The following is a 24721-nucleotide window of genomic DNA, read 5'->3' on the forward strand; positions in this document are numbered from 1 at the left end:
GGGATTAGACCAGAACAATCATTCGATTATTTGCTTCTATCGTTATTGCCTCAGCACCTTTCGCTGCCTTTTAACCCCTTTCAAGAGTTAAAGGCAACCCTAGGAATGATAACTCAATAACCCTAAATACAACCTACTACCAAGTCTTTCAATTTCGCTGCTGCATGATGGTCCTTAAGCATTGATCTCTATCACGCTCCCACAAAACGATTCCAACAACGCTACGAAGCACGAGTCTCAAGCTGTATCTTTTCAAGAACGCTGGTATTACCATCTAACTTCCTTGTTGTTTCTTTCGCTTGATTTCTCTTCCTCAGACTTATATCGCCTATCCTCTGCCTGGTTTCTTCTGCTATGGAGGATGCCTCCCCTCAAGCCGATAAATCCGCTCCCTGCCGTACGCTTCGGCCGTACTTTTCCCGGTCTCGGGGGGCATGCATGTTGTGTCGCCAACGCAAGAAAAAGTGTGACGAGCGTAAGCCGTCGTGCTGGACTTGCACACGCAGCGGAAGAAAGTGTGTGTACCCTGTAGCCAAGGGCAATGCAGGCGGGAGTGGCGGAAGTGGCACAAAGGACCAGGACCTTGTGGTCGGTACAGGACAGGCTACTGAGACGGTTACAATCGTGGATTTAACGGGGAGGAAAGCAGGCAGTGGGCCAGAAGAGGGGGCTATTGACAATGGAGCAATTGGGAATATAGAGAACAGGAGAGAAGAGAGTACAAACACTGATATACAGCCCATTTCTTCTTCATTTTCTTCCCGCCGCCCTGTCACGCCGGTGCCATTGGCTAAAATGGTCTCGTCAAGTACACAGACAGATCCTATGATAAACACGGAGACTGTGCAGCCACAGGCCGTGTCATCGGTAGCAAACGGGCCTCAACAGCTACAATCTACAAAGTCACAACAACTGCCACCGTTGGTGGAGCCACAGGGCACAGATTCAAGGCTAACACCGGCACAGGACGCCTCTTCCCAGTGCATACGGCTTCGGGGCATGCAGCTGCAATCTGCGCACCCCATCCAACAACAGGCTCACTCTCCCAAGAACCTTAGGGACCGCCAAATTTCGCCCACATTCCCATCCAGAGTCCCTGTCTCGCCCAAGCTCCAAACCTGCTCTGAGTCTTCTAAACGACCAGTCTACTCAAGCGCCTTCTCTAACAACTTTCTCGAGCACTATCTCCACATGACAACTGAGATCCTGGTGTCCAACACAAAAGCAGAGAACCCATTTCTACAGTATGTCATGCCGCTAGCACATAGCGATGACTCGCTAATGGAGGCCGTGTTATGTCTTGGCGGGACTCATCTTTGCGCATCAATGGAAACCCCCGACCCAGCGGTGCGCAAGGCTACACTAGGACTGTACGGGCTTGTTTTGCATAGGCTGCGAGAGAATATGATGAGTGGGAGCACAGCAATGCATGATCGCCAGCATAAGTTGCGGGTAATGACAATAGTGATGCTGCTCTGCCAAATAGAGGTAAGGCCGAACCTTGGTTTTTTGATCGTCTCTCCCCTTCTCTAACTTTTGTCTTTATTCTTGCCGCTTCCCTACAGTCTTTACAGCGGCATCACCGGGGCACAATTTTCCCCCATCTTAGAGCATTTCGCAGCATTCTGCTTTCTTTGCAGGATGAAATGCCTAGCTCATTTGATTCCATAGAAGAAAAGCTCCAGGGCTCCATGCTGGAGATCTATTCGTACCTTGTTTTGGTGGCAAACATCACCCCGTATGGCCTTGATGAGAACCGCACTCTGCCATTCGACTCGTTCTTGTTTTCATTCGGTGAAAAGGTTGCTGGGCTCGACAGTTCTGGCGTGATATTTTCCTCAATCGATGGCCTTTTCTCACTAATTCCAAGCGTCTCCCTCCTTGCACGCCAGCGCCTCGAGGAGCCTGATAATAGCCCGAGTGCCGGGCTTATGCGCAAGTTCACCGAGTTGGAGCAGCGAATCAGTGGATGGGAGCCTCCAGCGGATACTGCGGTTGTTTGGGATGCGGATCGCGACTCGCTGGCGTCTGTGTATCGCCATGCACTGCTTGTATATCTCAAGACAGCTCGCTGCGGCGCAGTTGTTGGTGATGTGCGTGTGATCCAGGATGTACAGGAGCACGTTAACTCGGCCATTGCTACAATGATGTCGTTGGCCATGTCCACCATGTGTGCTGTCCTGCTTTGGCCGGTGATGATTGTTGGGTCGTGTTTGATTATCAAGCCACAGCAGAACATGGTGTATGAGGGCCTGCGATATTCACGGTATAAGACGGCGAATGTGTTGCAGGCCATTGAGCTTTTGGAGAAACTGTGGAGGGACCCAGCACCTGAAGCGTACGGACCATATGGCCTGCATTATGTGATGAAGAAAACAGGGATTAGTCTATGCATGTCTTGAGAGATCGTAGACAGGTGGCGACAGGTGGAGGTCTGTGCTTGACAGCTGTGCTGCAGCCACACGTTAGAGATCTGGCTGGGGCTCTGTTTCATGTTTCACCGGGGTTCAGCATTGTTTTAATTAGAGCTTGAGTTAAGGCATAAACAACACGTCGCCCATACGTACTAAATTCCACTTTTGTTGAGAACTATTTTAGAGCATGGGCTGTACATGGGTTGCTGTGAGAAGAGGGAGAAAAACGTGGACTTGGCAGCGAGCTGTGATTTACTTTAGAGCCTGAATGAAGTGGTGCTCCTTGTTAGGCGAAATGTTGGGGGGGGGGGGGCTTCGTTAGAGGCTTCTGTATATTTTTAGCATTCTTTAGCACTGCATGACAACAACCCACAGTCCTTATTCTTCCTATTTTCTTTGGCCTTTTTAGTTCTTTCCATCCCTGAATTTCTGCTTCTAGCAAGCCCATAATCCCAATCTAACTCCATTCTTTTCCTTTTTCTCCGTGTCTTTCTTTTCTTCTTGTTCCTTCCTTAACCTCACGATCATTTTTCGTTCTTGCCATCATTCCAATTGTCATCATTTCTTTTTTTCTTTTTCCCGTCTCGCTTAGTCATTCCTGCGCCTGCCCTCTGCTCTCCTTATAGCTGCAGTCCCGCCGTCGCTCTTAACTCACAGCGTATTTGTCACATAACTTATTCGTCCTTTTCTCTCTTGTTGTTTGCGAGTATTCTTTTTCTCTTTCTTTTTCTCTTGCTTTTTCGTCTCTTTCTTTTTCTTTTCTCCCGTTTCATTTAGTCCTCGAATGTCCCTTCTTCGAGCCCCCTTATTTGGCTTCTAGAAGACTTGAAAAGATTCTTTTTTTAGGGTCACTGTTGGAATACACAGGCGTCGTTCGATCCCTCATCCTCGTTGCATCCGCTGATTTATTTCGCCGCTGTATCTTGACCTAAATTCCTGACCGACCTGCCTGCCTGCCTACCTGCTTGTCTGTCGCACGCACGCCAATATTCCGAAGACGAGTGCATTCACACACGCACACACGCACACATAGACCCATTGTTCCCAACCATGTCTTCATCTACAGCGCCCCCGCGCAATACCCTTCCAGTATCCTCATTTGAGGTGGAAAAAGCTCAGGCTGATGCCGCTGCGAAACGAGCTGGTCTTTCGCTACACCCTAGCATTTACATTATGTATGTCGCTGCGGCTAACCATCGCATCACGATACCAGCAGCATTTTTCTTGTATTAGGAGATGTCTAACTGCTTATTCTTGCCGTTCTATTTCTAGTGTGTGGATGATTTGCTCCAATTCCACGATTCTCTTCAACAAATGGCTACTCGACCGCAATTTTCGTATGTCTTTTCTTTCCTACCCCTCCGACGCGTCATCTATCATCCCCCCCCCTCAATCTATACTTTCTCGATTTTGATCTAGAAAAGTGTAAAAAAAAAGGGGGGGGAATGATGCTATTGTTCTTGGCTGTCTTGTCAACCGCTGCTTCCCCTCCTCCCGTCGTGTCCGCTCTTACTAACTAAGTTTGCTACTACAGGCTATCGTGAGTTATACTTTGCCCTTTCCTAAGGTCTTCATCCGAGCTATAATAGGCCTGCGACTCGCGCTTTGCTGCGCTCATACCGTCCACGTAACCATATCCATTTAGTGCTCGTCCCTAACTTAGTCTGCTCCTTCTACAGCCATTATCCTCACATGCTGGCATCTGATTTTTGCTACGGGCTTAACACAAGTGCTCTCGCGCACTACCTCGCTTCTTGATGGTCGCCACAAGGTCAAAATGACCGGCCGTGTCTATCTTCGGGCTGTAGTGCCCATTGGTGTATGCTACTGTGGCTCGCTGGTTTTCAGCAACATTGTGTACATGTACCTCAGTGTGGCCTACATTCAGATGCTCAAGTCTGTTGCGCCTTGCACTGTCCTTCTCATCGGTTATTTCCTGGGCACCCAACACCCTACTCTGCGCACGTGGATCAATGTCCTGGTCATCACGCTGGGTGTAGCCATTACCAGTGTTGGCGAGCTACAGTTCTCCATGGCTGGCTTCATTTACCAAATGCTGGGCATCATATTCGAGGGCACTCGTCTAACCATGATCCAGGTCCTGCTTTCTGGCGACGATTTCAAGATGGACCCTCTTGTATCATTGTACTACTTTGCGCCTGTCTGCGCCGTAATGAACTGCACTGTGGCGCTGTTTACTGAGCTTCCTTCTTTCAAAATGGAAGATTTGTGGCAAACTGGCATTGGCATGCTTTTTTTGAACGCAGGTGTCGCATCAACATTGAACATTGCGTCAGTGTTTTTGGTAAGTCCTTTTTATTCCGCACCTGTCTCTCAGCTTTGCTTCCTCATTACCTATTTGCATTGCTGTCCGGATCTCATGTTTCGTGCTCTAACCCTGGCTCCTCGAAATATTAGATTGGCAAAACATCGAGTCTGGTCCTTGTCTTGGCCGGCATTCTCAAGGCCATTCTCTTGGTTGTATTGTCGGTTATAATTTGGGGTACCCCCATTGCCCCGCTGCAGATTTTAGGCTACGGCATTGCGTTAGGAGGCCTGACTGTCTACTCTCTTGGCTGGGATCAAATGAAGACCCTGACCATTGCCGGCGTGGCATACACCCGCGCCTTTGTTAGCGAGGAAGGCCGGATGTCGCCTTTGATGCGGCGGTCTGTGATTGTCTTCGTGTCAGTTATTGTCATGTTCTTCCTCATGTCGCATATGTTCCCTGCCGGAGCAATTCCAGAGCCGGGGCAGGTGAGCGAGGCAGCTGAGCAGGCCAGGGAGGAGACCAGTAAGACTGCTCGCAGCTGGTTTTCGTCATTTGGATGGTAGTATAGCGGACTATCAGGAAGGAGGGGACTATGAAAAGCACTATTACGGACTTGATGCACATGACACTGCCAATTTCGTGCCAAGCTGCCCGTATAAGCATCGGCGTGTATTCAAGTATCAACCAGCGCGTGGGTGCACATGGGGAGGGTGTTCTTGGGCGTGATCGATATGACGGATTTGACTTTACTCTTCTTTTTCTTATATACACTTGAATCCATATCTCATGTCCTTGTTTTTATCTTGTTTGTTTTGTTTTCCCAGGCGTTGCTGTAATTGACACAACGCCCAGTCATCTGCTCTCTGCCCATGTCCACACCACGATGGTCTATTATCATTTTCCTGTCAATTACGGTACTTCCCCCCCCTGCTTCGAATCCTATATCTGGCTGGCTTTGTGCGTTTCTCTGTTTACCTCTCTGTCTTTGTCTCTTGTTCAAGCGCAAGGCAATGATGGAGCTGAGACATGTGTCTCTAACGATCTCCCCCGAGGAGTCTTCCTTCTTAATAAGCGCGGTAGCAATTCATATCCTAAGGGTTGATTGGCTGGGTGGGTTTTTTGGTATGCCCTATCTCGAGGGGTCGGCTCCAATATCTCCAGTCTTGGGACGAGGGAGCTACAACTGGAGGACTAGGGAGAGAGAAGGAGAACATGAACAAAACAGTTGGCCATCTCTTTTCACACTCACTGCTTCAAGCAGGCCCAGGAAGGCTGGGTAGAGGGGCATCAGTGGGGGAAGTTAGTAGGCTCCCTTTCCAGACAGGTGAAAACGAGAGAAGCAAGGGAGAGACCACAGGGGAAAAGAGGGCAAATAGGTAATCGGGAAGACGTGAATACCGACAGGCCGGGCTGCATGCACCATGAAAATTAAGCAAAGAACAGACGGCAGGGACCGGCACCTCTGCCACTGGATTTGCCTTTTGTGGGAGGGGCAGGAACAGGCTCTTTCTCGCTCCTTGTGAAACCCAGCTTGCGGCATTACCTGCCTTCTTCGTTCATCCATATCACTTCATAGATCTGCTAAAACGGTAACTCCCTTGTTTGAAGCAAGCAATTGCGAAAAAGCCATCAAACAAGACAAGACATTTCTTTGTTCTCAACAGATCTCTCTTTCTCAGTCTTCCCCTCTCCCCTTTCTCTTTCTTTCTCTCTTAATCATCTTTTCTTCTTTTTGTCGTCTTCTTTGGCATCGTTCCGCTTCGTTAATCATTCTTTTTTTTATTGCTCCTTTTTTTTTTTTTCTTTTTTCTGCTTTTTCATACTTGCTCTTCTTCGAATTATTATATTTGATAAACATCACAAATAGTCGTCAAGTTGTTTACTTTTCTCTTTTCTTCCCATTTTTTCTACTTGATGTTATTTTATTTCTCGCCTTCTCCCCTCCAATAAGTGACAAACGACGGCTAACTCGTGTTGCTTTGTTTTATTTATTTCTATTTATATTCTTTTTGTCTGCTAGCATCGACCGATATTCACCTTTTTCCCCACGTCGATCAGTCAGTCGGTTCAGGCCCGTCTAACCGACAACAGGCCGGTTACTTGCGGCTACGTCCTTTTCTTGCTCTCATTCCTGGCTTTATCCCGCATCTTGTCTACCGCTTCTATTTGCTGCCCTTTTGTTCTTGTTCTTTCTCCCTTTCTGTTGGCCTGTTTCACATGCATCAGACGATGGGCTTATTCCGTGGTTTCCGTGGGGGGAGCAGTCTGACAGACCACATACACTCATCGCAACTATCAACCATCCAGCCTATGTGCACTCAACGGGAGCAAACACCCGTTGCAACTAGCACGGTTAGCGCCGCTAACAAAGCTGGTTACTGGAAAAACATGCAGGGTCCAAACATGTGGGTGAAACTAGCCATACCATGTCTGACCTTCGGCCGGACCCATCAGCGTCTAATTGATGTGGAAAATGGCGAATCAGGACTAGATAGTGCGCTACGCAGAGAGGGCCTCACTTCGTGTATCGAGTGCTTTGGAGCTTCTATGTTTGCTGGTGAGTTTCCCGTTCCCTTGCTCTTTTTCTGTTATTGTTGTTATTTTGACGATTTCCCATGACGTCATCTAGCTAACAATGACATGTGAAACGTCGTCTACTATGAAGGATGGGGTTTTTATATCGCAAAAGAACGTCAACGCATTCGCCATCGGCTGGGGATTCCTGGCTCAAAACTTACCGATTTTACTGCATCATGTTTCTGCCCTTGTGTGGTGGTTCAAGAACATGAACGAACTGTGTTTGAACACTGCGTCGAAACCTCCATTACAACGCAACCTACACCGGCGCTACCCATGACCCTAGGTGACCCTAACAATCGCTCATCTTTCATTACCATCCCTGAAGCTATGTTTTCCAGTCCTCGAACATCCGACGTGCCGCAGGTGTCAATACCGCATTTATACCCAGGCCCTCGCCATGTCATCTGTCAACTTTACGAGAGCGGCCAGAGCTCATCGGAAGACGATTATCTTGTCCAGGCCAAGGCTGACGCTGCTGCCATCATTGGCAATTTTGAACTTGACGACACTAATCCCAAATCTTTAGCTCGCTTACCTATGCGTCGTGCTTTTAGCGCCACGGCCTCCATATCCACAATCGAGGAGGAAGGCTCGGATGATACAATTGCAGTGGGAATTCCTTCTCGTGACACATGGCCCAATAGCCGATCCGACAATGCTATAGGTATGAGCAAGGGTAAATCTCATTTGCAACATGGCCAGATGCCGCTGTTGCAGAGAAAGCCGCATTTCACTTCGTCAAACTCTCTACGCCGCCCGAATTCTGCTTCCGATGGAGCAGCACGTGCCTCCCGACGTACGGCACCTAGTGACCAAGAATTCGGCCAGTTCAAATTGATAGGCCGGCCCCGCAACTGGTCTCCCCTGAATCGCGACAGTGACAAGGCGGCGCGCCTTAACTTCCTAGATGACCAAAACCGCGAGTCAAGTAATCAGAGTGACCGTGATCGAGAGGCTGCAAGTGGTATGTCACTTCGCCTACACAATGTCCGCCGTCGATGGCACAAGCATGTTAGGGCCATCTCAGAGCCGAGATGGTCGTTCGATGAGATGAAGGACTTGAACAAACGGAGTGGAGCTCGAGCAGCCACAGAAGGCAATGCAGAGCATTACCATTCACGCGGCAGCCGGTCTGCCTCGCAAAAAATACCATGCGATTTGCCTCTCCAGGCCAACTCATCTACTTCCAGCTCTAATGGATCCTTGGAATTTTCGTCGGCACGAGGCTCGTTTGGGCCGGGTGTGAAATCATTTGACGGTGGTGCATCAAGTGCAGGTGATGGTAGCGAGACAGGTAATGGCCTTAGCCCAAGCAAAAGCCAGAGTCAAAGGTTGAGCTACGGCCAGCGACTGAGCCATACCTACCACAGTCAAAACCAAGGCCATACCCAAAGCTATAGCGATAGCACTAGCAACAGTCATTCTAACAGCGACACGCCAAACGGCAGTGAATCTGTTATCCAGTCCAGGACCTCATCCCACTCTCGTTCTGTCTCAGACACGCCCAGAGCACGTAGTCTGCCAGATATGGGCATGGCAGTGGAAGATGGGACATATCTACGTAAGATGCGGGTAGCACGGTTCTTAGCGCACTGAGTACGTGCGAATGAATACGTGTATGGCCATGAAATGAAAGCAGAGATGGACTTTGTCTCTTCCTTGAGATCGTAAGGGCGAAAGGGTTAAGGAAGACAAAAAAGAAAAAAAAAAAAGTCAGTTCGACATGGCTAAGACAGTGCTTGTCTGCCTTGATAGATATACGGTTATTGTTACTTGTTAGATACCAGTTATTGATTATAAATTTCATTTGAAGGTGCTATATTCGAGTTTGTTTAGAGTTTACAGGGGAGGGCAGAGTGATAGAAATGCATGCAGAGAGATGGGGAGTATAACAACATGATGGAATATGAGAGGGCGAACTGTTGGCAAAGCAAGCAAAAGGAGAGAGAATGGAATAGGAGCAAGGTATCAACAGCAATGATAAGGAAACTAAAACGAAACGCACAAAGAGAAGAGTAAAATATAACAACAAGAAAATAGAAGCTCAAGGTAAAAAAGAAGAAAAAGAAAAGCGGTGATTGAATTTCAGTCAATGTTTAGATTTTTTTTTTGTAAAAAAAAAGTAAAAAAAAACAATTTTTTGTTTTTTGGGATTTTTTTCTTCTTTCTTGTCTGATCTCGCTTCTTGGTTTCTTGACTTCGTGCCTAGCAGTTCTGGTATAGTAGCAACGGCTCGCCGACGTTTTCGATTTCGGGAATGGTGCACTTTAGGTCAAAGGCTTTGGACAGGACGATTTTGAAGATCTAGAGGTGGAAGAAAAAGGAAATGGCGGGTTAGCAAGTGGACCAGAGGAGATGGTGAGCAGGACTAGAAGACTCACCTTTTGTACGTTGATGCTATGGCTGGTGCTGCTGAATATAAGAGCAGCACGCATTGCCTTGGCGAAACGCCGGGCCTGAATTCAAGACATAGTGTTAATAAAAGCAACAAAGTGAGTAAAACAAGACGATAGACATGTAGTCGAGTCAAGCAACAAAGACAGGCAACATCTCTCTTTGCAGACACGATACGGCATATTACCGTATCATCCTCAGATAAAGACCGGGAACTCACCTGGTTGGAAATCTCCTCCTGCTCCTCGCGCGGGAAGTTGACGAAATGGTCATACTTTGTGCCCACCAGGATTGGAATAGCGGTCTTGTTGAACCCCCGGCCCTGCCGGTACCACTCCTTAATGCTGTTGAGCGTACTCTTGCGCGTTAGGTCGAACATGAAGAGAATGGCTACAGCATCATTGCACACGAGCGGCAGCATGTTGACAAATTCGCGCTGGCCACCAAGATCCCAGATGGAAAATGTGATTTCCGTGTTGCGGATGCTGATAGTCTTTTCCATAAAGTTGACGCCCAGCGTCTGGATATAGTCCTCGTCCCAGCTGCCCTCAACATACTTGACCATCAGACTAGTCTTGCCAATCTGCGCATCGCCAACCATGCCGACCTTGATAACCACATGATCGCGACGAGCCTGCTCGGCAGCAGCAGCAACAGCGGCAGAAGATGACGAAGATGCAGAAGCGCCGGCTGGGGGGCGAGATTGGTAATCGTATGATGACGGGGGTGTTGTGCGTGCTGGCTTTGGAATTGTTGGTGTTGTTGTTGGTGGTGTTGTGAAGAATGTGATGACGTCTGGTGTCCTGCAAGCCCTGAGGATGGCCGTGATGATGGCTGCTGGTGTAGGTGAGATTGCGACTGTGAATGGGAATGAGAGTGGGAGGAGTTGGGCTGATATTGAGACTGTGAGGCCGACATGTTTTGGTCTAGGGATGTGGCCGAGTAGCGGTCGACGAGATCTTCAGGGCTATGGTTGTTATTGTTGTGGGGGTGATCGAGCTGTGGTGCGACAGCGTCCCCAAAGTTTTGGCTGTAGTGATGGCCGGTAGACGGCCGTGACGAAGGAGCCGAGTATGAGACTGGGTGGTAAGGGATAGAGGCTGGCGAGGGCGAGTCAGCAGCAGACGGGGAGGCGTTGTCGGGATCCGTGGCGGCAGCAGGGGGCCCAGCAATAAGAGTAGTAGAGTTGGTAATAGTGGTGTCTTCGGGAGCGGCCTCTGTAGACGTGTAGGGTGGCTGCTGCTGAGGGTCCATGATGGCCGCGGCGGGAGTAGAAATAGACAGCAGAAAGAAGGGAGAAGGCAAGGAAAGCGCTAGGGTCGAAATTGAAGACCAAGTCTAAGAGGACAGGGCTTTCTTTGCTTGGTTGAGGGTAGGGTTATCGTCGGTTTGTTCGCCCGTTAGTTGGTTGAGGGGAAGAGGGAGAGACAGGGCTGGAACAGAAGAGTAGAGAGGTAGAGAGATAGAAAGGGCGGATTCAAAGAAAGAAGCAAAAAAAGAAAAAACCTGAAGCCAAAGATGTGATTTTAGTTTAATGCGAGAAGTGGATTTTTAGTTTGATCAAGAGTGACAAAAGAGAAGAAAAAGAAGCAAGAAAAGGCGTCGCGGACTTTGAAGCGGGGAAAGAAAAAAGTAGGGAAAAAAGAAAGAATTATTTCAAGTGAGCGTGAAGAAGAAGAAGAAAAAGAAGAAGAACAAGATGAGGAACAAGAAGTAGAAGTACAAAAGGAAAAAAAGCGTTGAATTTCAAGGTGACGACACGAACCAAGAATAAAGTGACGATCGTGAGCAAAAAAAAAAGAATGAAGAGAGAAAACAGACGCTGCAATCGATGATATCAACAAAGATAAAGATAGAGTGACAAGACGTAGGACAGGGCTGACGATGAACGATTAGGCGTTGGCTTCACTAATGTCCAGCACTATCGAGCTGGCTTCTAGCACTGAGGCCCCCTATAAGCAAGGCCGACGAGTGAAGGGGCTACTCTATAAACGAAGGGCTTATAGGCTGCAGCCCTACAGCGAGCTACAGTTTATTGCTTCCTCTCCAACTGGCGCCTGCAAACGCCTCGACCAGCCAATCAAACAGCATAAAAACTCGAGCTGGGGAATTTCATGCTGGCTGCCGTCCGTCTCCGCTTTTTTCTCTCTTTGCTTTCGTTTCACAGCCAGGGCATTACAAGAGCCGCCAAAATAAGCAGGAACGCGGGCAAGAGAAGCCGCCCCTCTTTTGCTGCTGCTTGTTTGTTTGTTTACTTTGTTCTTGACAAGGCTGCCATGCTGGCTTGCCTGCACATGCCTGCTTCCCTTGATGCAGCTTGTTTTTTCTATTCTTCCATAGTTGAGGCCTGGATGCAAAGCGGCCGGTTGGGTGATGTCATTCATTTGCTAGACTCGCCGCATTGCTTAGCTATCTACCAACCCCATTTCTTGATGCTTCTCCTCCACAATAATACCACTAACAATCCACCCATTAAAAAGAGCGTCTCTTTCCTCGGGCAAGTACCTGAAAACAGCGGCTCCATATTTTTTCTCGCCCATTTTTTCCTTCCTTGTAAGATGCGATAGAAGAGCTGCAAAAAGCTGTGAAGAGCTATCTAGGCTCTAAAATACAGTGGATAGGCCATAGCAGGGCCGTCTAACCCCCACTAAACATTCTTTCCCCTCCACTGCTTTTTTTCTCTCCTGCGGTAACGTAGATACTTACTATCCCAGCACAAGCCACGGATTGCTGGTTGGCTACTATCAAGGATTCCTTCAAGGATTGTTTTCCGAGTATCTAACTCTTCCCGCTTCTTCTTTCTCGTTAGTCCCCGCCATCGCCATCATTCTATTCTTCTCTTCCCTTCCTCCCACTCCAACCTCACCCAATATTCACCTCCCTCGCTCCTCGTTCCTCGCTCCCCTCTATTACAATGGCCTCCGTCATCCGGTCCCTTCCTATTACCCGGGTCTTCGCCTCCGCTGTCCCCAGAGGCACTGCCCGGCCTATTGCCCTTGCCGCTAGCCGCCATGCCTTCTCAACTTCTAGGATCGGTATGTCTTCTGCCTCCTGTTCCCTGCCCCCCGTGTCTTCCGTCTCTCTGGCTTCCAGCCTACTCCCCCCCCCCCCCCCTCATGAGTAACGCTTTCCGCCTGGCCCCTCGCTATGTGCTAACCCCGATCTTCTTTTCTTGCTCCTAAGCTCTCGAGAAGCGCTACGCCAAGGACCACGAGTGGGTCGACCTCGACCTCGAAAAGAAGACCGCCGTTATTGGAATCAGCGAGTATGCCGCGGAGAAGTTGGGCGATGTCGTTTACGTCGAGCTGCCCGAGGTCGGTGCTGAGCTTAAGGCTGGTGACACCATGGGCGCCGTTGAGTCGGTAAAGTCTGCATCCGATATCCTCGCCCCCATCAGCTGCCGTGTCGTGCACGTGAACACCACCCTCGAGGATAAGCCCTCTACCATCAACCAGGCCCCCGAGGACCTTTCAGGTGGCTGGATTGCCAAGGTTGAGTTGGACGATGTTTCTATCAAGAGCTTCAATGAGCTGATGACCTTTGCGGACTACGACAAGTTCACCCAAAGCGGCGACCACTAAAGCGGCATATTTACGGACATCAGGGCCATGCGATTCTACCCCCGTTGTCGTCGCCGTCTCTTGTCTCTTCGCCACCTCTCAACCCTTCGTCTCTACCCCTGCCTGCGCATCGATTACTCGGAAGCCTTGTTCAACACTCCAGACAGCTTTGTTACCCTTATCTGATACCTCGCCCTCATCTATGTACTATCTTATGTTCCTTTTTTTTTTTCTCTGTGGTACCTACATATATGACAGGGCATCGCCAAAAATAAAAAACTGCTTTCAACCACCATCTATAGTGACTAGTCACCCCACCACTGTTTTCGGTCATGTGATTCTTACCATGCCATTTCCTGACCCCATGTTCAGTAGACCATTCCGTCAACGTTTTTATTGTTCTCTTCCTATTCTTACATGCCCTCCGTAAAATGTTGACGTCATAGCAGACGACTGTCCTTGAGCCTTGACCTTTTCTACGCGGTCGTCGCCGGTGTTTCTACTTGCTTGACGGGGGCAGTGTGCTTCAGCGCATTAATGCCCTCTAGAATCTTATCCGCACCCATACCCGACAGCTTCTTGGCAATATCGTTGCCAAATACATGTGCATCTTCCACCGTCTTGATCTCGCGTTTTTCATCTGCATCCACCGCCTCGCTGCCATTTGGCCGAACGACGGTTGCCTTGAGATGTAGAACATGGCCGCCGCCAACCCAAGATGTCTCTACACCAATTGGCACGCTGCAGCCACCCTCCAGAGCCCGCATCACGCTGCGCTCTGCCGTACAAGCGAGCCGTGTCTTTTCGTGTTGGATGCCAACTAGTAACTGCGCGATGCGCTCATCGCCCTCACGAGCCTCAACACCAATAGCGCCCTGTCCTACAGCATGTAGCACGCCAGCACTTTCGCTGTCGAGGTACTGCGCGATGCGCTCGCCGTAATCCATGCGCAGCAGACCGGCAGCAGCTAGGATAATTGCTGAGAACGGGCCAGAATCGTCATCAAGCTTGCGTAGCCGTGTCTGAATGTTGCCACGCACATCGGCAAATTCCAGTCCTTGATAGCGCCGCTTCAGCTGGGCAATGCGTCGGATCGAGCTAGTGCCCACTACGCTGCCAGCGGGCAGATCGGCCAGCGACGTGTACTGAGTGCCTAGCGAGGCCTTGAAGACGACTACGTCGCGCGGGTCTTCGCGCTCAGTGATGCAGGCCAGAGTGAATCCGGCAGGGATAGCAGTTGGCATGTCCTTGAGCGAGTGCACGATAAAATCGACTTCGTTGGCAGCCAGCATGGCTTCAAGCTCATTGGTCCACAGGCCTTTGCCGCCGAAATTGTACAAGGCCGTCACTTGGTCCTTGTCGCCAGCTGTAGAAATGCTGTTGACGCGGAACTCATGGTCAGGGTGGAGTTTCTGTAGAGCTTGGATGACGAGGTCGGTTTGTTTGAGGGCAAGTGCCGATTTGCGACTGCCAATGTTGATGATTGTAGGTTGAGATGGAGCAGACATTGTATATGTGTGCAGAAAAGAGAGGGATATGGTTAGTAGGCGAAGACTGCTTAATAAAGCCCAGTGAAATCTGTCTTGTGATCAAGTGTTAACAGTGACTCAGCGTCAGAGTTTTCCTATTGCGTGATGCTCTTTCCCTGGGAACTAGGAAGCTAGAGTTTTGATAGCAAGTAGTTGCAACGTTGAAAATATGCCAGTGATGTTTCTGGAACCTATAAAACAAAAAAAAATGGAAAGCGAAAAACGAAGTCGTGATTAGAGCTGGGGAGTTATTGCCTTGTGTCTGGACCTCCGCGGCCCAGAGAGCAGGACGTAGCGGGGCACTAGTAAAGGACTACTGTGTGAAAACAAGGATCAGTGCTATTAGCACGGTGCAGAGTAGAAACTAAGATCTGATAAGAATTGATCAAAATCAGAACCTTGTTTATCAATCAGTAGTCAAAGTGGCTCCATCACCACTTTTTTTCATTTCTTTTATTCCTTTGTTTCCATCTAGCAGGATGCGCGAGAAGGCAGCTCATTGGGACTTGGTGGTAATAATTACGTTTTCGGCCGTGTCTCTGAACTGAATATCCTGATATTCCCACGTGTTACTCTTCACTAGCTTACGTAGCTATAGTTGGAGTAATGTCAATTCATGTAACGTAAGCGGGGGAAAGACAGCCATACGGAAACATGCAAAGAATGGCCGGTTTTGTCAGAGGCCCCATAGGGATCCCCAAAGAGTCAAAAACTGCGATGGAGTGAAGACCCTCGATTCTTGGCTCCTCCCCCTCTTTCTTAATGCGCCATTTCCTGTTGTCGGCCCTTCGTCGTCCATTGTTTCCCCTAACCTTCTAGGCGACCGTAATACTAGATGTCATCACCATAAATTCACGCTGTGCTGATATACTGCGTTTTGCTTACACCGGCTTATTTTCTCTTGTTTTGTTGAGCCATGTCTTTGGCATCTGGCAGACCAATAGCCCTCTTGGGCTTTGGGTCTGTTCCGGCTCTAGACTCGTCTATCTCGAGGGGGGTTTGGTGTCTAGGTAAGATACTACAGTGGCTGCAATAGCCACAGTGTGCATGGAAGTTCTTCGAATGGAATCGCTGATTTGCTCGCTCTGCAGCTTTGAGACAAAATCGCATGCCTGTGTCTCCTCCAAGGTGGCATTGGCACTCGACTGCCTCAACAGCGTTCTCTTCTAGAGCCGCAAGTCCTGTGCCGTCGGACGGGCTAAGACTCTTTTCTCTAAGGCATATGACAAGTGCGAATACAGCCTTGACTCGCTCGCACTCTACTAAAGCCGCTTCTAGTGTTTCTGCTTCCGCTTCCGCTTGGTATTCGTCTTTTTCACAATCTGCTCCTGTCTCGTCCACCCCATACAGCGTCCTCACCGTCGGTGTGCCCACGGAAACCTATCCCGGAGAACGCCGCGTAGCCGTTGCCCCTGCAAATGTTGCTGTTCTGCTGAAAAAAGGCTTTGCGCATGTCATCGTCCAGTCTGGTGCCGGGGCTCTAGCTGGCTTCCCCGATTCCGCTTATCTAGCCGCAGGAGCAACTATTGTCGCCGAGCCTAGCTTAGTATGGAAGAATTCTGATATTGTCCTCAAGGTCCGAAGCCCTAGCTTAGATGAAGTGCCACACGTGAAAGCCGGCCACACCATCTTGTCCTTTGTCCAGCCCGTCCAGAACAAAGCGCTAGTGGATAAGATCGCTGCCCAGAAAGCCACGCTCTTCGCCATGGACATGGTCCCGCGCATATCCCGTGCCCAGGTATTCGATGCCCTCAGCTCGATGGCTAATATTGCCGGATACAAGGCCGTTCTGGAGGCTTCCAATACGTTCGGCCGCTTTCTGACTGGCCAAGTAACAGCTGCCGGGAAAATCCCCCCCTGCAAGATACTGGTTATTGGTGCAGGCGTGGCGGGGCTCAGTGCTATTGCCACAGCTCGCAGGATGGGTGCCATAGTGCGTGGCTTTGACACGCGGCCGGCCGCCCGCGAACAGGTGCAATCTTTAGGTGCCGAGTTTATCGAGGTCTCAGTAAAGGAAGATGGCTCTGGTGCTGGCGGCTACGCCAAAGAAATGTCCAAGGAGTTCATTGAGGCTGAGATGAAGCTGTTCGCTGACCAGGCTCGTGACGTTGACATCATAATCACAACAGCGCTGATTCCTGGCCGCCAAGCGCCGGTCTTGATTACCAAGAGCATGCTAGACGTCATGAGGCCCGGATCTGTGATCGTGGACTTGGCCGCCGAGGCTGGAGGCAACTGCGAGGCTACTGTAGCTGGGAGTCTGTCCGTCTACAACGATGTCAAGATAATTGGTAAGCATTGGTATCCCTTGCGCGTGTCCCATGTTACTGCTAATCTGGATATTTCATCTTTCCAGGCTACACTGACCTGCCGTCACGTCTCCCCACACAGTCTTCGACGCTATACTCCAACAACATCACCAAACTGCTTCTATCCATGGCACCCATCGACAAGCACTTTGGTATCGACCTTGCTGACGAAGTTGTCCGTGGGAGCATCGTGACTCTCAATGGCGAAATTCTGCCTCCTGCTCCACATCCAGCCCCCCCTCCCCAAAGGCCTGCGGCATCTCGTACTGATGCCCCCTCTGCGGTTTCCGCTCCTGTTATCACTCCCTTACGTAAAACAGCGCGTGAAGTCGGTGCTATTACGCTGGCCATGGGTGCTATTTTGAGCCTCGGTAAGGCTACCGACCCGGTCTTTATGGGCAACGCTATGATTTTTGCGTTGGCATCGTTGATTGGCTATCGTGTGGTATGGGGTGTAACACCAGCACTTCACTCACCTCTAATGAGCGTTACTAATGCCATCTCGGGCATGGTTGGCATTGGAGGGTTATTTGTGCTAGGTGGGGGATACAGTCCGGAGACAGTGCCGCAAGCACTAGGTGCTGCATCGGTAGTTTTGTCATTTGTAAACATCTCGGGTGGCTTTGTCATTACGAAGCGCATGCTCGATATGTTCAAACGTAAGTTGTATAGTTGCCCTGCCTGCAATGTCCCGCTCCTAACAAGCCTTATTTAACGCAATGCCTCGCCCCTATAGGCCCAACTGATCCCCCTGAGTATCCGTACCTTTCTGCTATTCCCGCTGCTCTTTTTGGTGGGGGTTTTCTTATTGCAGCATCTTCCGGAGCAGCTGGCCTAGTCCAAGCTGGATATTTGATTAGCTCAGTGCTATGTATCGGCTCGTTGGCCGGCTTGGCCTCGCAGGCTACCGCAAGAATGGGCAGCATGCTGGGAATCCTGGGAGTTGCCTCGGGCGTCCTGGCTTCGCTTTTGGCTGTCGGCTTTACGCCCGAGGTCTTGACTCAATTTGGCGTACTAGCGTCAGTCGGAGCTGTGATTGGTGAGAATTATCAAGTAACATTGCAACTTTGCTGTGTTGGTGTGGCTAACGGACCGTTTCGCTAGGATTGCTCATTGGCAAGCGCATCACCCCAACCGACCTTCCTCAGACTGTTGCTGCACTGCATTCTGTGGTTGGTCTAGCAGCTATGATGACAAGCATTGGCAGTGTCATGTCTGGGATTGATCATGCTACCAGCCTTCACTTGATCACAGCCTACCTTGGCGTTCTTATTGGTGGGTTCTCACTCAACTCACATCACACTTATTATTGGCCCGAAGCATACTGACAGGCAGGTAATGCCACACTCTAGGTGGAATCACATTTACTGGCTCTGTTGTGGCCTTTATGAAGCTTGCCGGCCGCATGTCTTCTAAACCGATACGCCTGCCCGGAAAGCACCTCGTTAACGGCACTTTGCTCGGCACTAACATGGCAACTATGGGTGCATTTTTGACGCTGGCACCTGGGTCACCAGCAATAGCGGCTATGGCTTTAGGAGCTAATGCTTTGCTCTCGTGTATCAAGGGAGTGACTACCACAGCAGCCATCGGAGGTGCCGACATGCCGGTGGTGATTACGGTGTTGAACGCTTATAGTGGCTTTGCACTAGTTGCCGAGGGCTTTATGCTAGACAATCCGCTATTGACTAGTGTTGGAGCCTTGATTGGCGTATCAGGCTCAATCTTGTCGTATATTGTAAGCGAACTAACAAACTACTGTACTCCAAACCATAGGGACTGACACGCTTTGACCACAGATGTGTACGGCTATGAACCGTTCACTGGGAAATGTCCTCTTCGGTGGCATGGCACATCCTGTATCGCAATCCGATTATAAGATCGAAGGGGCTATTACCAAAACTAGTGTTGGCGATGTAGCTGATGCCCTTGTTGGTGCTGAGAACGTCATCATCGTCGTCGGCTACGGCATGGCCGTTGCCAAGGCACAATACTCAATCAGTGAGATTACGCGCATGCTGCGCTCTAAGGGCGTCAACGTGCGCTTTGCCATCCACCCGGTAGCCGGCCGAATGCCAGGACAGTGCAATGTGCTGCTAGCCGAGGCAAACGTGCCCTACGACATCGTGCTGGAGATGGATGAGATCAATGACGACTTTAGCGACACGGACATCACGCTGGTTATCGGAGCCAATGATACGGTAAACCCAATTGCGCTAGAGCCAGGCAGCTCGATTGCTGGGATGCCGGTGCTGCATGCGTGGAAGAGTAAGCAGGTGGTTGTCATGAAGCGTGGAATGTCTAGCGGATACGGTAAGCGACAATATGTTCTCAAGCAAGAGAAGCCGCAAGTACTGACAGGCCATCTATAGCCGACGTGCCAAACCCTATGTTCTTCATGCCAGGAACACAGATGTTGTTTGGAGATGCCAAGACATCTTGTGACGGTAAGCAGAGAAACACCTTGGTGCTCATGAGTCTTTGGTGCTAAAAGCTAACAATTAAAAAATGAACAGCTCTAAAGGCAGCTGTAGAGAGCAAGCTGACATAGCATAGATGGGGGTGACAAAGACTGTCTGCAAGTTAATGCGTAATGTAATACAATACATGCACTCCATGATGCATGCTACAATGGATATGCACGGGAATCACGTGAGCCAATTGGTAGAGTTGTGTTTGATCTTGGTCTGTACTAAGATTCTGTCTGGTGTTCGTTCTATACGCAATATCACTGCGTGTCTGTTCTTTATGGGCTCGGTGCGGCTGAACCACGATTTATGTGGTGACGATGAGCGCTGTGCCTTGGTTCATTTACCGCCTATCAGCGACCTTGGGCTGCCAGGCAGAGAGCTTAGGTACGGTGCTGAATATCAAGTTAGCGGGGGAAATAGACCCCAGGGGTAGCATTTTGATGCCCAGGATTTGACGACTTACGTGTTGTACGGTTTGTAGGCACCTGGTGTGGCTGTGAGGTTGATAATCGACTCAGGGCGCTCCCATTTGCGCACCTTGGTTTGCAGTAGTGCGTCCTGTGTGGGGGGTTGATCAACTGCGTAGGAGATCCAGGCGTGCCAGCCAGGCTCGATGTGGCCACTATCAAGGAGAAGATTAGTGCTAATTGAACAGACGAGCGCGGTCAAGAGGAGAGAGGCTCTTGGTTTAAGTTTAAACGTTGAGAGAGACTGCCGACTGTCGGGGAGGAATTGTGTTCAACATACGCATCGTAGTCGTGCTTCTTGTAATCAACCCAGCGAGTACGGACTATACGCGAGGTTAGAGATTTATCTTGGCTTGCGGATGGCTTTTGACGGGTGGTGGGCTCTTACGGGGGAGCTCCTCGTTGTTTTCGTAGTACTTGTTGCCGAACTTGTCGGTGCCAATCAGCTGGCCATACTTGGTGTCGCCTATTCTGTTTTGTCAGTCATGCGCTTCTGGTAGTATTTGCAGGTTAGGGGCCAATCACACCAATGTACTAGTGGTGGGAGGCCCATCGAAGAGCGTCTAGAGGTTAGCCTGCGGCTGGCATCAGGACTCTCAGCAGCAAAAAACTGCCGAGACAAGAACGAATAAATCGACTTTACCATCATCTGGATAACATATTGCTATATTCAGGGAAGAATGACAGTTAGCTTCATGATCAGCAGCACGTCTAGGTAGCTTAAAGCCTGCAGACAAACCTTGAAGCCAATCTTGCGCAGATTGCTCAGCGTTCTCGTGATTGTTGACATCGCGACTTGGAAGCGACAATAGGGGCGCTTTAGGCAAAAAATAAAATAAGAAAGGACCAAGAGAGCGTGGTTGCGAACACAGGGTTACAATTGAAGCTTTCTTGAGGTTCTAAAAGTAAGTATCGTGAGCTTCGCCAATGCATCGGGCGGGCGTGATGGCTAAATATCGGGTAATGCCGGTATGATTCACGGCAGAACATACTGCTTTTATGGGGCAACCGTATAGTGGATACCATTCCTTGTATCACCAAGACGTAAGTGTTGGCTTCCCTACCAGCCTACGAAGTAAACAAGCAGCCCTTCTAGATCTAGTGGCTCTCCCCTTCCTACGCATCTATTAATATTCATTCGCTATGTTTCAGGGCCTTAGGCGGTGTGCACCCCGTCTTTGTGGGCAGACCCGCCAGCTCTCTCTCCGATCAACCTTATATCAACCGCAATGCCGTATGTATTCTTCGGCTAATGGCTCGGCCTCGTCAGTCTCCGCGGATGCAGCGGCCGGTTATTTGGGTGCTGGAAGTGTGGTACCAATAGTCACTGAGCTAGACCAGATTGCGCCGTCGTTTAATATAGATGGCTCGCAAATCCAGGTGATCCAGTCGCCGGCTGAGTTCTACAAGACCCTCAAGGTAAATAGACGATGAGTCTCTGAAATATCAAGATTCCAGCTTAGTGCTGTCGTGGCTAACGGCCCCACAGGACAAGATTCTCTCGGCCAAGCGCAGGGTCTTTCTCTCAACCTTGTACATAGGCAAGTCCGAGCGTGACCTGGTATGTACACTTCTTGACCCCTTTCGTTCTCACCACTAGCTAACCTGGCTTTTGCTCCTCAAGATCAACACTATCCAGGCTGCCCTGCGCACCAACCCGGAGCTTCAAGTCAGCATCCTGACTGATGCCCTGCGAGGTACGCGGGAAGCGCCGCAGCCCTCGTCAGCGTCACTACTTGCACCACTAATCAGTGAGTTTAGGGCTGACAGAGTCGAGATCCGCATGTACCATACGCCCAACTTGACTGGTCTGCGCAAAAAACACATACCCAAGCGCATCAATGAGGGCTGGGGACTGCAGCACATGAAGCTCTACGGCATGGACGACGAGATTATCTTGTCAGGGTAAGTTTTGGCTGCAATTGAAGCTGTTGAACTTCACGTGCTGTTGGCCATGCATGCTGACTAATCCATAGCGCCAATTTGTCCATGGACTACTTCACTAACCGCCAAGACCGCTACCATCTATTTTCCTCAAAACACATCACGGAGCACTTCAGCAAGTTACATCACGCCACCGCATCGCTTAGCTACTTGATCAAGCCTAGCCATGACCCTGCTGGCTTTGAGATGGTGTGGCCCAACACCGGCCCCGCACCAGTTGAGAACCCTGCCGCATTTGTAGCCCATGCGACGTCTGTTTTGACCCCTCTAATATGCCTATCGCCGACTGCAGCGGCCCAGAAAAATCCAGCTCTTAAGAACACGCGTGTGTACATGCTCTCGCAAATGTCACAATTGCTCCAGCCTGATTCCTCCACCGAGCTCCCCGCTGTCACCCACATTCTTCAAACCCTCTCACGTCCGGAATACACACAGTCTTCGTGGACATTCACTGCCGGTTATTTCAACCCAGCGCCATCTCTGACAAAGCTGCTACTTGGCTCAGCCTCTAAAAGCGGTACTGTCATCACGGCCTCGCCCCACGCCAACGGCTTCTTTCAGTCTAAGGGTGTCTCGGGCATGTTGCCCGATGCCTACACGTATCTAGCACGGCGCTTTCTCCGAGCTGTTCACACAGCTGGCCGAGACTCGTCAATCACGCTCAAGGAGTGGCGTCGTGGGTGTGTCACTAAACCGGATGGTTGGACATATCACGCCAAGGGCCTTTGGGTAACGCTACCTGGTGACAACAACCCAGCCATCAGCATTGTGGGTAGCTCCAACTATACCAAGAGAAGCTACTCGCTGGATCTGGAAGCCGGGGCATTGATTATTACACGTGACGAGGAGCTGAAGCGAAAGCTAGGCCGTGAACAGCAGTGGCTACAGGAATACGCGTCCAAGACTACGGTAGATGATCTGGCAAAGCCAGAGAGACGCGTAGGCATCCATGTCAGATTAGCCATGTGGTTTGTGCAAGCTGTAGGGGGGGCGTTGTAAGTGATTAGAGGGCAAGTCGAAGACGGTCAACGACCACCATGTATTTTATATCTGTATTATCATTCCCACGTTGCATTGCATTAGATAGCATGTCTTAACTCTACATTTTATACTCTTCGACATTAAGCTTAAACACGGCATTTTCACAGGAATCAGCGTAGGGGCATTGATAAAGCACAAAGGGGGGAAACTATAGGAATACATATAATGTACAAGGAGCAGTAATGAAAGCCATACGGCATAGCTCTGTCCCTTTCTCGCTCTCTCGGCCACACCTTCAACCACATCCGCCTCACCGCTTGGTCCAGCCACGGCCATTCGACAGACCACGAATGCGCTTCGTGTACTTCCAAAGGTGGCGGTACTTGGGGCCTTGGCGCTTAGCTTCCCAACCACGGGCCTTGCGACGAGGCTTGAGCGAGTGCACCCGGACTCTGCGGAACACCTGGCCGAGGCCGTCATACTTGTTTCGTTCCATGACAGCTGCCATGTTCTCATCCCACACAGTGCGGAACAGGTTGAAACCAATAGGTGTGCAGCCGGTCTTAGAATTGAAGCTCTTGACGCTGAAGCCAAGACGCTCAGAATACTGCTCCTTCAGCTTCGCCGTATCCAGAGGCTCAAGGCCTGGCTGCTCCAAAACCACAACAGCTAGGCGGTGGTAGGGCGCACCTTCATGGGCGTAAGGCGCCATCCACGGCTGCACAAGCTGGGAGGGGTCACGGATGTGCCAGAGTGGCAGCGAAGAGACAGTGGGGTCGAAGGGGATGTTCACAGCCAGGAAATGGCATCGCTTACGGTAGCTGTCGTTCTCGACATCTGGAACATCCAAATCGACCACGGCCACAGAGAGCAGACGTGGACCCGGGTTGAATAGCTGCACGTTGAGACGCACGGGGTGTTCGCTAACAGCACTGTTGACGGTAGCACCGGGCTGGATCTTCTTGCGGTGAAAGTGCAGACGCACTGAGGCCGTGGGATCCAGCTTGGGCAGCATGTCAGGGATAATGTTAAACTGCTTGATGCGCTGCATTGTGATGAGGTATTCGTACGAGCGCCACTTGCGGTGAGCCAAGTAGCGGTAGATGGGCTTGTTCATGTCGCCTACAGCAGAGGAGCGTGTTAGCCTTTCAATATCTTTTTTTTTCTTTTCCGTTTTTCTAGATTCTTTTGTGTCTTGCTTGTAGGATAACTCACCCACGCCGTCTTCCGACCTTCGACGCACTACTGGGTCATTGATATCTGCCAGGATCTGAAGCTGATTCACTCTCTTCTGCAGGCTCTGTAGCCTGAGATCACGGCTGGCTTTGCCTTGCTTAAACATGCTTCCATCACTCCGCTCCAGACTTGCAATAAGCTCGGCCTTCTCCTTTAGCTCTTCAACCTTTTTCTCGCGGTCGGCCTTAAGAACTTTGCGGGCCTCCTGAAAGCATTGGAACGGCAGCTGCTCAAACGGCAGATTTTGGCTTGTGCGGATAGCCATACGACGACGACGAGAACCAATTGGGGGCTTGCCAGCCTTTTGCAGGGCTAGCTCAGCAGCCCGGCCGACAGCCGTGTTGGGGTCAAGGGTTGTAGGGTCAAGCTGGGCAGCCGGTGCGGCGTCCGTTGTCTGGCCGGTCGGGGCCGTGGGAGCATCAGAGCGGGCGGCAGCATTCATTGAGAATGGCCGAATAGCCAGTTTCACAGGGCCATTTCCAGACAGCCCATGCAGTAGAGGGCGCGCAAGCGAAGGGCACCGCGACATGGCCGTTCGTTTTGACCCGCCAACAGACAGCCGGA

General features: G+C 50.3%; 10 protein-coding genes across 10 annotated transcripts; 6 read left to right on the forward strand and 4 right to left on the reverse strand.

Moving 5' to 3' along the window:
- Window positions 1-795: 795 nt before the first annotated feature.
- Window positions 796-2402, forward strand: HOO65_060088 (uncharacterized protein; the record flags this gene model as incomplete). Its single annotated transcript, XM_071003850.1, has 2 exons — window positions 796-1244; window positions 1622-2402. The coding sequence occupies 2 exons, from the start codon at window positions 796-798 to the stop codon at window positions 2400-2402; spliced, it is 1230 nt and encodes a 409-aa protein (XP_070857438.1).
- A 1062-nt stretch (window positions 2403-3464) lies between these two features.
- HOO65_060089 (putative sugar phosphate/phosphate translocator) lies at window positions 3465-5249 on the forward strand (the record flags this gene model as incomplete). Its single annotated transcript, XM_071003806.1, has 4 exons — window positions 3465-3589; window positions 3687-3751; window positions 4094-4719; window positions 4833-5249. The coding sequence occupies 4 exons, from the start codon at window positions 3465-3467 to the stop codon at window positions 5247-5249; spliced, it is 1233 nt and encodes a 410-aa protein (XP_070857439.1).
- A 2344-nt stretch (window positions 5250-7593) lies between these two features.
- HOO65_060090 (uncharacterized protein) lies at window positions 7594-8862 on the forward strand (the record flags this gene model as incomplete). Its single annotated transcript, XM_071001051.1, has 1 exon — window positions 7594-8862. One exon carries the CDS (start codon window positions 7594-7596, stop codon window positions 8860-8862), a length of 1269 nt encoding a protein of 422 aa, XP_070857440.1.
- Window positions 8863-9471: 609 nt separating this feature from the next.
- HOO65_060091 (Septum-promoting GTP-binding protein 1) lies at window positions 9472-10914 on the reverse strand (the record flags this gene model as incomplete). The annotated part of the gene is made up of 4 exons (XM_071003887.1): window positions 9472-9570; window positions 9648-9722; window positions 9881-10463; window positions 10577-10914. 4 exons carry the CDS (start codon window positions 10912-10914, stop codon window positions 9472-9474), a joined length of 1095 nt encoding a protein of 364 aa, XP_070857441.1.
- A 1660-nt stretch (window positions 10915-12574) lies between these two features.
- Window positions 12575-13241, forward strand: HOO65_060092 (Glycine cleavage system H protein; the record flags this gene model as incomplete). The annotated part of the gene is made up of 2 exons (XM_071004064.1): window positions 12575-12695; window positions 12844-13241. The coding sequence occupies 2 exons, from the start codon at window positions 12575-12577 to the stop codon at window positions 13239-13241; spliced, it is 519 nt and encodes a 172-aa protein (XP_070857442.1).
- Window positions 13242-13696: 455 nt separating this feature from the next.
- HOO65_060093 (Porphobilinogen deaminase) lies at window positions 13697-14728 on the reverse strand (the record flags this gene model as incomplete). Its single annotated transcript, XM_071001052.1, has 1 exon — window positions 13697-14728. The coding sequence occupies one exon, from the start codon at window positions 14726-14728 to the stop codon at window positions 13697-13699; it is 1032 nt and encodes a 343-aa protein (XP_070857443.1).
- Window positions 14729-15665: 937 nt separating this feature from the next.
- Window positions 15666-19430, forward strand: HOO65_060094 (NAD(P) transhydrogenase, mitochondrial; the record flags this gene model as incomplete). The annotated part of the gene is made up of 7 exons (XM_071003629.1): window positions 15666-15759; window positions 15991-17040; window positions 17106-17717; window positions 17795-18097; window positions 18163-18333; window positions 18411-18796; window positions 18858-19430. The coding sequence occupies 7 exons, from the start codon at window positions 15666-15668 to the stop codon at window positions 19428-19430; spliced, it is 3189 nt and encodes a 1062-aa protein (XP_070857444.1).
- Window positions 19431-19869: 439 nt separating this feature from the next.
- On the reverse strand, window positions 19870-20786 carry HOO65_060095 (NADH dehydrogenase ubiquinone 1 alpha subcomplex subunit N7BM; the record flags this gene model as incomplete). Its single annotated transcript, XM_071004009.1, has 5 exons — window positions 19870-19921; window positions 19993-20151; window positions 20277-20319; window positions 20385-20462; window positions 20732-20786. The coding sequence occupies 5 exons, from the start codon at window positions 20784-20786 to the stop codon at window positions 19870-19872; spliced, it is 387 nt and encodes a 128-aa protein (XP_070857445.1).
- Window positions 20787-21139: 353 nt separating this feature from the next.
- Window positions 21140-22939, forward strand: HOO65_060096 (CDP-diacylglycerol--glycerol-3-phosphate 3-phosphatidyltransferase; the record flags this gene model as incomplete). Its single annotated transcript, XM_071003803.1, has 4 exons — window positions 21140-21415; window positions 21486-21557; window positions 21621-21901; window positions 21973-22939. 4 exons carry the CDS (start codon window positions 21140-21142, stop codon window positions 22937-22939), a joined length of 1596 nt encoding a protein of 531 aa, XP_070857446.1.
- A 292-nt stretch (window positions 22940-23231) lies between these two features.
- Window positions 23232-24686, reverse strand: HOO65_060097 (54S ribosomal protein L35 mitochondrial; the record flags this gene model as incomplete). Its single annotated transcript, XM_071001053.1, has 1 exon — window positions 23232-24686. One exon carries the CDS (start codon window positions 24684-24686, stop codon window positions 23232-23234), a length of 1455 nt encoding a protein of 484 aa, XP_070857447.1.
- Between the last annotated feature and the right edge of the window lie 35 nt (window positions 24687-24721).

The sequence above is a fragment of the Ceratocystis lukuohia genome (genome assembly GCF_044167205.1).
Source record: "Ceratocystis lukuohia strain C4212 chromosome Unknown Supercontig6_pilon, whole genome shotgun sequence".
NCBI lineage: Eukaryota > Fungi > Ascomycota > Sordariomycetes > Microascales > Ceratocystidaceae > Ceratocystis > Ceratocystis lukuohia.